Source organism: Mycteria americana, chromosome 6 (genome assembly GCF_035582795.1).
Source record: "Mycteria americana isolate JAX WOST 10 ecotype Jacksonville Zoo and Gardens chromosome 6, USCA_MyAme_1.0, whole genome shotgun sequence".
In the NCBI taxonomy this organism is placed as follows: Eukaryota; Metazoa; Chordata; class Aves; order Ciconiiformes; family Ciconiidae; genus Mycteria; species Mycteria americana.
Genome location: NC_134370.1, coordinates 48689057 through 48700749, shown reverse-complemented (window position 1 = coordinate 48700749; position 11693 = coordinate 48689057). Strand labels below are relative to the sequence as shown.

The 11693-nt window shown below is 55.7% G+C and overlaps 1 protein-coding gene across 1 annotated transcript; it reads left to right on the top strand.

Moving 5' to 3' along the window:
* The first annotated feature begins 207 nt into the window (after positions 1–207).
* On the top strand, positions 208–11652 carry STRA6 (signaling receptor and transporter of retinol STRA6). Its single transcript, XM_075504174.1, has 17 exons — positions 208–332; positions 2789–2867; positions 3304–3389; positions 3556–3695; positions 3864–4030; positions 4193–4318; positions 5161–5228; positions 5365–5441; positions 6179–6240; positions 6515–6695; positions 7573–7648; positions 7719–7852; positions 9065–9182; positions 9385–9486; positions 10303–10466; positions 11002–11139; positions 11474–11652. Exons 1-17 carry the CDS (start codon positions 208–210, stop codon positions 11650–11652), a joined length of 2022 nt encoding a protein of 673 aa, XP_075360289.1.
* The last annotated feature ends 41 nt before the right edge of the window (positions 11653–11693 follow it).

Genomic DNA, 11693 nt, shown 5'->3' with positions numbered 1-11693 from the left:
GAGGCACAGCTTGATTTTGACAGCTCCTGGTGTCCCCCCCACAGCTGCAGGAGTGACCTGAGAAGATAAAGCCTCTTCGCTCAGCACCTCCATCCTTGCATTTCCAAGAGCCCAGGAGGACACACATTGGGAAAGCCTGGTTGCTTTCTGCCTCCAGCTGCCTCTTGCCATCTCTCTCCAGCCTGCGGAGGGAGGAAGGAGACAGCCATGGCAGCCAACAGCTCTGGTGGGATGCATGATGCTCCGCTGGACAACGGCTTTGCCGGCACTGATGACCTCGTTTCTGACTGGTACATCTATGAAACCATGGAGCCGGCTGTGCCACAGGATGAGTAAGTGTCCAGCCTTGCTGGTGGGTGCCACATGTCCCCCTGTCCCTGCTGGGGTTACCCTTGGCAGCTGCCAGCCTCCTGCCCTGCTGCTCTATCCTCTTTCTGTAGAGCAACGTCCCCTGAGCAGCAGAGCCAGGATTTATTTCGGGGTGAGCAGGAAGTGATTAAAAAGGCTTGTTTTGGCCCCCTAAAAAAGCTTCATTTCTTTAGGGTTCTTCTGGCAAGAGCTGGGGTAAATCCTGCAGTGGGCATCTCTGCTAGTTACACTCCCTTTTGCTTAGCCTTCCCTAAAATGCAAAGTCAAGCGCGTGGTGTTAGCCTGCTGCCCTGACCCTTCTGAAGCGCCCAGAGCTTTTGCTGGCCTAGAGAGGGCTGCTCTGGCTCCATGCTTCTGGGTTTGAAGACATCCTCGTGACACAGCCTTGCAAATCAGTACCCTGCCTTGATCCCACCCCAGCTCTCCACAAGCAGCTGTGCAGATTTTGGCTAGGGGTGAAGAGAGTTTGCAGCACACCCCGATCTACTGGCAGGGAGGCAGGGCTGGGATGCTTGGCCGGGTCCCTGCATGGCACCATGACCCTGAACAGGTTTCCTACCTGCAAAATAGGGCTGAGCATCCCTGGGCTTGCATGGATGTCTTCCCCCCTCAAATTGGTGTATCAGTGGGTCTTGTAAAGCCTATTCCCTCTCCATCCGTGATGATCTGCTCTTTAACTGAGCGTACTCCCAAGAGCAGTGCTGTGTTTGCCTGGAGGACAGGATCCCAGGGCCCAACCTCGCAGCAAGGACCCAGCATTTCATGCCCTCCTAGCTGAGTGCCCTTCCCAAGGACAAGAGAAGTGCTATAGGGAGGGAAAACTGAGGCACGGAGCAGTGGGGCAATTTATCCAAGGTGTCCCACAAGGCTTGAAGCTGGGCATCCCAAGGCCCATCTATCAGCATCTATTGTCCCTCTGTTGACTTAGTCCTCTGCGGGTGGGTTTTACACCACTAAGTTGGCTGATACCTAATCCTGAGGGCAAGCAGGAGGAGATCCCAGCGGTGACCAGCCCAAAGGGTTCCTCCTCGTCCTTAATCTTCTGCATTGTGAAACAGCCTTTGAAATCTCCTTGCCCAGCCCTGGTTTCCCCAGGCAAAGCTCCACCTGCATGACCCACACCTCCGCTAGAAACCTTTGGGGTATTTTCTGGGTGTCCTCCTTTGCAGCAAGCCCCGGTCAGTGAAGGGATGGAGGCAGCACCGGGGGGGTTGCCCATCTGACAGCTCCTGGATGCTCTGGATTTAGATGCTGAAGCCCTGGTGATAACAAAAAGGGTTTTGGTATCCTGTGCTCTCAATCTTGTGGATGGATGCCCTGGATTTCCAAAGCCTGGATATTTTTGGACAGCAGGAATTTTCTGGTCTATCCAAGGCCAGCCATTGGCAGAGAAAAAAAGGCAGAAATCAGAGCTTTGCTAATGGCAGCTGGTCCTGTAAAGCCTTTTCTGGCAGGTTGCTGACAGCCTTGGACATATGATGCCTGAGAAATCCTAATTTTGCTATTGGACCCTTCCCTGCAGCCTTGCTTATGGGAGCTCTGTAGCTGGTCTCCTGTCTCTGCCCACCCCACTGGCACGGTGGGGTTTGGGAGGGCACGAGGGCTTGTGTGGGTTCCCCCCTGCGAGTTATGGGGCTCAGGGGGTTCAGCTCCCCGGCACAGGGATTTGCTGCCCAGTGCTGGGTGAAGGTGGCTGGGCAGGATCATGCCTGGCCTTGGGGAGAGGAGGAGGGCTGCAGCAAAGCAGAGATTAAGGGATGTAATGGAGGGCAGAGAGTGAATAAATAAAGCAAAGCCTGGCACGCCTGCCAGGCTGGCCTTGGCTGGCTGGGGGATGCAGCTCTGGGACCCCATCCCACATGCACCTACCCTGGGCAGCCATCGCCTCCGCCATCTCCCAAGCTCTGGGGCTGGTCCTTCTCCCATGGGAAAGGCATTGAAACACCCTACAAGGGGTCTTCAGCCTCCCAGCTGGCATTTAATAAGTGCAGTGCCTTAGGCAGCAAGGAGAACTGCTGCTTTGCAGGCTGCATCCCTTGAAAAGACAGAGCCAGAACGGATATGGGCGTAAAAGAGGTAAAGGGGGGCTTCATCCTGCCTTGCTGATCTCCTCTTCAGCCTTGGTGTCCCTGTACGTGCGGGGAGGTTGCCCAGCCCCTGTGGGAATCACCTTGGGAATCTGATAACTCCTGGGTGTTCTCTCTCTCACTTGATCATAAAGTCATCTCGTGAGGGTGACTTCATCCCTGGTTATTGAAGGTTGTGTAACCCAGCTCTTCGAAGGTTTGCCCCTTCTCAGCATCAGACCGAAACATCCACTGCTGCCGTGTACGTGGGCATTACCACAGTATCTTTGCTTTGCCCTTTTGGGACTAAATACAACCACGCATGATTTTTTTTTTTCCCTCCCTCTTTCTAGCATGTTTCCCAGCGTAATCCCAGACTGTGACCCCACTATTTCTCCCAAACTATATCACATCTGCATGGCACCCATCTCCGTAAGTACCTGCCAAGTCCCATGGGGTGGGTTATCTGCCCCGACATTGTATTTGCTGTCCCCCAGCTTGGGTTGTGCCCATCTATTCCCAAATAGCAGGTCTGGTCTCTTCAGCTTGTGCTGGAGTAAGATTAGAGCTGGGATGCTCTAACAAGGGATTCGTACATCTCCAGACTTTGTTTCGTGCCCGTAGTCAATGGAAGGCTTTGATTTATTTTTATTTTTTCCCAGCATGGTCCCTCTGAGGCATTTAGAGCCCATAACTCATCAGAGCAGGTTGAGAAGCACCTGTCCCTGCTGCAACCGTGGCTGGATTTAGGGTGTTGGGTGGCGATGGTGTCTCTGTGGAGGCTCCCATCACATAGCAGCAACCTCCTCCTCCAGACCCCCCCCTCCCCCCTATGTATTTATTGTTCCCTCGATTGGGTTTCTGGCAGCTGGCTGTGCTCGTGGGCTTGTCCTTGCTGGTGAAACGCAGGCGTCTCCACCGGAGCTGCTGGAACGGTGTCCCAGGACTGCTCAGGTACCCTGGCCCTGCACCCCGGTCCCCAGGGTCCCTGTCACCCTGCAGCCAAGCAGGCAGAGGGATGCTGAGGTCCAGCATGGGATAAACCAGCTCTGGAGCAGAGGATGGTGGGGACAAGGTGCCCATGATCTGTCATCAGGCTCATTCCTTCCTTGGCTTGCAGCCCAGCCAACTTTCTGGAGGAGGAAGGCAACCGAGGGCTGGTGGCTGCAGTGTTTGGCATCCTGTTCTCCTCCCTGTGCGTGCTGGTCTTGGACAGGGACCCTCTGCCACTCGTCGCCCACTCCTCCCAGAGCACCCGGGGTAAGGCGAGCACCCTCCTGGCCTGTGGGCACCACATTCCTCCCCACCCAGGAGGTGTGCATCTTTGGGTGGCAACCTGAGCAGCCTGTTCACCCTGGCCTGTACTGAGAGCGCTGCCTTCTCTTGCCTGTTTTGCTCTCCCTCCTGTTTTCCCACCATCCCATCTAGAGTACTGGAAGATCCTGGCTTTGCTCTACTACCCTGCCTTCTACTACCCCCTGATTGCCTGTGCCACCGTCCGGCACAGGGTCAGCTACCTTGTGGGCTGCCTGCTTTCCTGGTGCCACTGTGTGGTCCACATCTGGCAGAAGGTGGATTGTCCCCAGTCACCAAAGGTACATGTCCCACCACCTGGGGAGGGACCAAGGAGGCTGGAATGGCCCAGGGTTGGAGGTGGCTTTCTCACCACCTCCTTGAAGTGACATTAAGGTGTCACCTGCCCAGGACCAGACCCCCAGGCTGGGGTGGACTCATGTGACAACTCTGCTTCTCCCCAGATATACAGGTACTACTCCATGCTGTCTTACGTCCCCATCATCCTCTGCCTTGTGCTCTTAAGCCTTTGGTATCCAGCGCTGCTCATCAGGAGCTTCACTGGGCAGGAGGAGATCTTGGATAAGGAGGTAAGGAAAATCCACGGGGTGACTTGGGCAGTGGTAGCATGGGAGAACCCCTTGACGAACCTGCATGGTTTCGGGTACTCTCCTGCCCTGCAGCCCATCTGTCTGCCTGGGGATCCGGGAGAACTGGGGTACTCCCAGGGCACGTGTTCCCCACTTTGCTCCAGCACCGGGAGCTGTCTCCCCTCCATCCCTCTGACGGCACAGGTCGTGGCTCTGTTTATCTCGCTGGATTTGAAGAGGGAGTGAAAAATCCGTCTTTGGAATAAACTTCTTAGTACAAGAGGCTTAAGGCATCAATGCGTCCCATTCAGACTGGGACTGGAGTTGCCTTGTTTTCCCGGTAGGCTGGATAATCCCTGGTCCTTTGGGAAATGCTGGGCTTTGTTGGAAAGAGAGGAGGAAAAACCTACTTCAAAAAAAAGCCATCAGCCCAAGCGTGGACTGAAGTGACCCCCAGGCACTTGCTGGGAGCTGGCTGGTGGGGGTGAGGGTTTTCGGCTGTCCTACCAGTGCACCTAGTTTTGGTCTGCTTTGTTGATGGGAACAAGGCAGATTTATTTCCACCTTTGTGGTGCCAGAAGATTTGCTGCCAGCATCGCTCCAACGTGTTTGTTATCCAGACGAGGGCTGGGAGCCCATCACCCGCGTCCCGTACAGAGGGTGCTGCGGGGCCATAGTGCTAGCGATGGGTGGGTGGATGGGGGTAGCAGAGCAAGGAGATGGCTGCCGGGTGGGATGCAGATGCTCTGGCCCCCCAAAAGGCGGAGTCACTCCTCCCTGCCCCGAATGCCTGAGCATGTCCCTGTGCTCAAATCAGGCAACTTATTACTGCTTTCCTTAAGGTTACAGGGAGAGGTTATTACAAGAAGTACCTAAAAGCTGTGCTGTCCAAACGCCCTCGGAAGGGGAGGTAAGGACGACACCTTCCTGTAGCTCTGCCTGATCAGCCAGTGCTTGTGCCAGCCCTGCCTGGCTGCCTGCAATGGGGTCAGAGAGGGTCCCTTCTCCTAAGGGACATGCTTTTCACTCTCTCCTTCCTCCTCCAGCTCCACAAAGATAGAAGAGAGCCTCCTATCAAGGGTCCAGACGTATTTACGCTCCTACATCTACGCTCCTGAGGAAGGTAGGCTGCGGGCAGGCATGGGCTGCACTCTTGGCTGCAGCAGCAGCTCAGCAGACAGGCTGCCTCCCCCTCCCCGGGGGAGAGCAAATGCCTTTCTTGGCTCCTTCCCCAAAGCATCTGTGCCGCGGCAGCTGCCGCCCGCCCCACGTGCGATGCCTCGGCTTTGCGCAAACTGTTGCGGTTTGGGATGGGGAGTTGGACCGCCCCCACCATGGGGGCATGGGTGGGCTGAGGCAGTGAGGTTCAGGCATGGATTGTGCTGATATTGCAGCCTGATGCTTGATAAGGCTACAATAAGGGAATAAAACCTATAAGTGGATAAAATCCCTAACAGCCCAGGAACAGGGAACTATTCCTTGTCCCCTCTGCCCATGCAAGAAGCAGGGGCTGTCCTGGGAGGTGGCACCCCAAGGGACATGGCTCCCCACGCAGCAGGCACCCAGCTGCTGGGACTCGGTGCTGCAGGTGCACGAGGTTTCGTGGGCTTGTGGGAAAGGAGGATCAACAGGAAGGAAATCCATCCAGCTGAAGTACAGAGAAACTGCTGCCAGCTATACATCCTTGCAGGATTTCCCTGGGGAAATCACAATTAATATTTGACCGCCCTGTTCCACTGCTCTCCCCCAGGCATTTCTTTTGGCTGCTGGGTTAGGTGGACCTGCAGCCTGCTCCACTTTTCCTCTGTGATCCCACGTCCCAGCTCCTCTCCGATACACCCCTCTGATTCTGCCTTACAGGTTTCCGGATCCCGCTGAAGCTTGTCCTGTCCATAACCACAGCCGTGATCGCTGTCTACCAGGTGATGCTGATGGTTAAATGCCAAGCAGAGCCCTCTCCCTGCCTTCTTGACTGTGTCCTCTCGAGGCAGAGGAGCCCAGAGGTCATTGCCATGCCACAATTTTGGCTACGGGGATGGTATTAGCATGCCTCCAGTTATTACCGTCCCTCAGCTGAGCTGCAGCAACCGGCCATGTGCTTCCAGGGCTCAGCTGACCTTAAGTCTTTAAGCTAAGGCAATAGCTCAGCAGTGGGATACCATGACCTGGGGCTCACATGGCACTGCTCCCTTGCAGGTCGCCCTGCTGCTCCTGGTAGCCGTCGTCCCCACCATCCAGATTGTGCGGGCGGGGATGACGAAGGACATCGTGGTGTTGTTGGTCCAGTTTGGCTTGGTGCCCTCGGAGAGCCCGGCTGTCCCAGGTGACATGGAGAAGGAGCTCAACACTGTCAAGTACTACCTATGGTCACTGGAAGGTAGGTTCCCAGCCAGGTCCTGCCTTCATAGGTGATTTTTGGAGGATTTCAGAACTTATCAGAGAGATTTCTAACCCAGAGGATGGTCCAGGAAACCAGTTGGTGATGGGGCAGCTTCCAGGGGGACTTAAAAACCAGCTGCTGAAGCCGCAGCCGTGCAGACATGAAAGGTGGCCGCGTGAGCTTGGTGCCGTGCCAGGCATCTCTGAGCAGCTGCTGCGTGCCAAGACGGCGAGGCAGGGAGAGCCGGCAGCGCCGCGCTGCAGATGCTGCCCTTCGGCTGCAGGCTTTGATATATGCTGGAATCGAGCAGATGGCCCCTGGAAAAAGCCCTGGATGAGGGGGTGCAGGGAAGGCAGGGGTTCCCCCCTCCCTCCACAGCACTACCTTGGGGTACCACCAGCCAAGGCAGGCCCTTTTTATGGCTTTTCCAGAGTCACCAAGACCCTCTCATCCTCTTTGTTTTTCTGGCATCTCCATCCCTCCTTCCCCCCTCTTGCTTTCCCCCCAGCATGCCCTTTTCTGAGAGCATCTTCCTAGACTTTCTTCATAGCACTGCCTGCTTATCATGGCTTGCTCACTGATTTTTCCAGCACTGAGCTAGCCTAACTGCTTGTATTTCCCCTGGCCACTTGGCTTTTGCCTTCCTTTTTACTGTCTCACCAGCTCATGTCCACCTGGGAGATGGAAAAGGGTCTCCCTGTATCACAAAGTGGGTAGGGAGGACAAGTGAGGCACGGAGCCCTGCTGGGGAGTACATCCATACAGCCCCATAACTCAGCCCCTGCAATGCTCCTGAGATACATTTTACAACACAATCCTGTTGCTGGGGTTGGCCGCAGCCCTGACCCAGCTGTCTCCCCCTGCTCCTCCGCAGTCTGCTACATCTGCTCGCTCGTGCTGTGCTGCCTGCTGACCTGCGCCATGCTCCTGAGGACACTGGTGATGCACAGGTATGGGGTCCTCACTCCTCTGGCCTTGACCTTGTTACGGAGCCAGGATGCAGCTGGTCTCTCTCCCCAGGAACAACCTGAAGGCGCTGTACCAAGGGGCCGTGCTGGATGTTTTCTACAAAGCCCATATCCTCCGCCCGTCCCGACAAGCCGTTGTCTGCTGGATGAGCTTTGCCAGCTTCCAGACAGCTTTTGCGTGCCTGGGTAAAGGGTGCTGGGGGGCAGGAGGGGGGCAGATGGGTAGTGGACCCCCACCTTGCACAGCCTACCCCGGGTTTAAGCATCTCTTCTCCCTTTCTTGCCCCATTTTGCAAAGGGACAGCTGCGAGGCTTTTGTTCCTCTTTCCCCAAACACAATCTGTCCTTCTGCAGGGAGGACCATGCTGAACACCAAATGGTAGGGAAGAAGATGGGGGGTGGGGGGAGGGGAACAATGACTTGTTTTGGCTCAAGCCCAAATATTTTGATCTGAGAAGCTGTCTCAGCATCTCGTGCAAAGGACTGTCTGTCTCCTCCTCACATCCTGGGTGTCCCTCACTGCACGGCTTCCCCGGCACAGCCCGGGTCTCCCTGGCTGGGAGAGCTGGCCACCCCATGGATGGGTGGAGGACATCAAAGAGGCTAGAACTCCTCACCCCACCATGGTTTGGAGAAATTTTAAGGCCTGTCTGCCCCATGGGAGGTGACTCTGGGCAGCATCTGCAGTGACGAATGTGCAACACCCAACCATATCGGCATGCCAAGGCTGCACAGGAGAGTCAAGCTGAGGGTCCAGGGGAGTGACGGAAGGACGAGGGGGTACCACCAGCTCTGTTGGCAACCACCCCTCAGGAAAGGGGACCTATTTTGCAGGCAGATTGCAGAGATCAGTGTGGAGGTAGGAGCTGGGGAGCACTAGTCCTTGCACCCCTTTGCCAGCAAGGAGCAGCTTTCCTTTGGCCACCCAGTGCTCATGCATCTGCGGCAGAGCTGGTTGCATCTTGCCATACTGCTGTGAATCTACCTCCTGCTTAAAAATCTTGGTTTTCAAGTCATTAAAGCAAAGCAGCAGATGTGAAGCACAAACTCAACCATGAGGAACCACAGCCGCTGCTGATCTTGGTGTGATTTATGATTAGAAATCAGAGCTTGGGCTGATTTTTATGATGAGGAATCATAGTTGCAGCCCCAAGTGATGGCTCGTCTCGGCGGGGATAATGTGGGGAGTGATAAGAAAGGCTCAACTTGTAATTAAATCCCGTGTGGAGCATTGTGTTCCGAGTGGGGGAGGCAGGTAAGGATCTTTCAGGCTTTTTATGGGATTAAAATGAAAGACATGCTCAGCAACAAGCACAGGTTTGGGGAATAAAAGCAAGAACAAGAACCGCTTCTCCATCCTCCCCCACCATGGTTTGTCTCCCTGTGTCTCCCTCCCAGGTCTCCTCATCCAGCAAGTGATTTTCTTCATCTGCTCGGTGGGGTTTACCTTCTTCTTTGTCATCCCACTCCAGTCTGGCACAAACACACACTTCTTCAAAATCATTCAGAACATGTGGTGAGTGCTTGCAGCCCTCAGGGAGGGATGGAAGACCCAAGTGGGTGCCATGTCCATGGCTATGGTGTGTGTTGGAGTACTCTGTCAAGAGGAGGCTCTATCTTGGGCCCTTTCAACTTTGCTGAAGGTTTCTGCTGTCTGGGATGGTGTCTCATGTTTGGGACCCTCCTGGTGTCCATCCTGCCTCTTCCCTCCCACCCAGGCCTTTCTGGTTGACCCTGGTTGTTGCTGTCATCGTGCAAAATTTGGCAGCTCGCTACCAATTCCTGGAGCAGCATCCCCTCCGAAAGGAGCTCACCAACAGGTATGGGGATGTGGAGGCACTTTGGGGCAGATCTGTCCCTCCCAAGGTCCAGGACCCCAGGACTGTGTTGGGTTTACATGTGCCCCTGATGTCATGCCATCCTCTGTGCCATGAGCTCAAGGGGAAAAGCCTGTGGGTTTGAGGAGTTTAAGTGGCTCTGTGCTCCCAGAGAGGTTTCTTTAGATGCTTTAGAGGGCCATGGTCCACTTACAGCCTTGATTTTGATGTGGTGAAGCTCATGAGGTCTGTGTCCTGCTCCACCACCCCCATTTGCCAGCCTCAGAGGAAGTCCAGATCCCTTAGGATTGGCTGGACTGGTTCAGATGCTGCCAGCAGATGTGATCCCTCGTTCACGCATGGTGTGACTGTCTTATGCTGAAGACCAGGGTGACAGGTGGATCTAGGTGTCCTGCCCTGTTCAGCCAAGGCTCTTCCATCACCTCCATCACTTGCCCAGCATTGCGGGGAGGCTGCTGTAGGCTCTTCTGGCCTCTGCAGGAGCTGGTGTCCTCCATCCCAAACCACCATACTCATGATTTGTCTGATTTCTAAGCCTTCAAGGATAAATGGAGACCCTATGCATGCTGGAGGCCAAGTTTTGAAGTCCTGACAGTGCACTAGTCTGTTTCCTCTCCAAGAGCCCTGAAGGGTGTTTGCTTCTCTCCATGGGATGGAGACACCTCAAACAGGGACTATGTCTGCTGGGGAGGGAGAGAAGGGTGGGAGGTTTATTTTGGCAGGAGGTTTCTCTGGCAGGGAAGGGCTGTGCTTCCTGTCTCGTGGTGTTTGTGTTCCTTACTCCTTCTCCACCCGCAGGCGAGCTCTCTACATAGTGACCTACCTGCTCTTCCCCATCAATGTCCTGGTGGGTGTGCTGGCTGGGGTGTGGAGGATGGTAATTTCTGGCCTTTATAATGCTGTCCACTTCTGCCAGCTGGATATCAGCCTGCTGAACCGTGGCGTGGAGACGTTTGACCCCGGTAGGACACTGGGGAGTCCCTCTGCAGCACCTCTGTGAGCATGGGGGTCTGTCTCCCACCATCAGGCTCCTGGGGGATGCAGCAAGGGGCTCCTGCATCACCTGGAGCTGCTGGGACCGAGGGTGGCTTCAGGTCCTCATGCTCTGTGTTCAGAAACGGGCAGGTGGGACAAAAGGAGCAAGTGGCTCCTCCTGATGCCCACTTACTCCTGCTTTTCCACCCATCCCCAAGGGCAGGTGATGCCCTGCTGGGAACCCTTGGCCTTCACCAGTGGCTAGACCCTGCTCCCACACACAGCAGACCCTCATGTCTCCTGCGCTAAAGGCAGCAGGGAGGGGACCTCAGCCCTTTCTCTGCTTTTCTGCTGCAATTTTGGGAGCAGAGCTCATCCTCAGCTCTGAAGGCAGAGCAGCTCTGTCAGGGCAGAGATGGACCCTGGCAAACAACCCTTCTCTTTGCTCCAGGGCAGCAGGGAGGGGGGAACCATGCAGTCTGGCCCCACCACAGGTGTTTACTGTGGGCTGTGTTCTCCCAGGCTACCACACTTACTGCCACTATCTGAAAATTGAGGTCAGCCAGTCCCACCCGGTGATGAAAGCCTTTTGCTTGCTGCTTCTCCAGCTAGCCAGGCCAGAGAGGCCACTGGGGGTCCAGGCCAGCAACGTGGAAGAAGGTGAGACCTTCCCACCAACAACCGGGGGATGCACAGCCATCGCCGTGGGGTGGCATTGGGGTCCCCTCTGTGGGTTTGCTGCTCTTCTAGAGGTGCTGTTGGTGCCTTGGGGTAAAGGGACCATTGAGGGTTGTGGTTCTGCTGCTCCCTCTGCTTTTACGCCACCTTCTCTCATGTATGACCATCTCCATCCCAGGAGCTGCCCCTGTTCCTCTGCCCATGCAAGGGCAGGATGGGGCTCGTCTGGTTTCACCCCAGGGTGAAATGGCATCTGGACAGCCCCAGCGAGGGAGAGCTGGGGCTGAAATCATTCCCCGCTCCCGTCTCCTTTCAGGTATCCAGCTGATGCAGCCCAAGAAGGCGCTGCCGAGCAGAGCCAGGTTCAAGCAGAGCCGAGCCCGGTGGTGGCTGGCCTACACGCTCCTCAACAACCCCTCTCTGAGAGCTTGCCGGAAAACCGCCCTCTCCGACCCCACAGCCAACGGCACCCAGCTCAGCCCCCCCAAGCCCTGACCTCCAGAGAAGCCCCCCAACCTCTCTCTGCCTCCCATGCA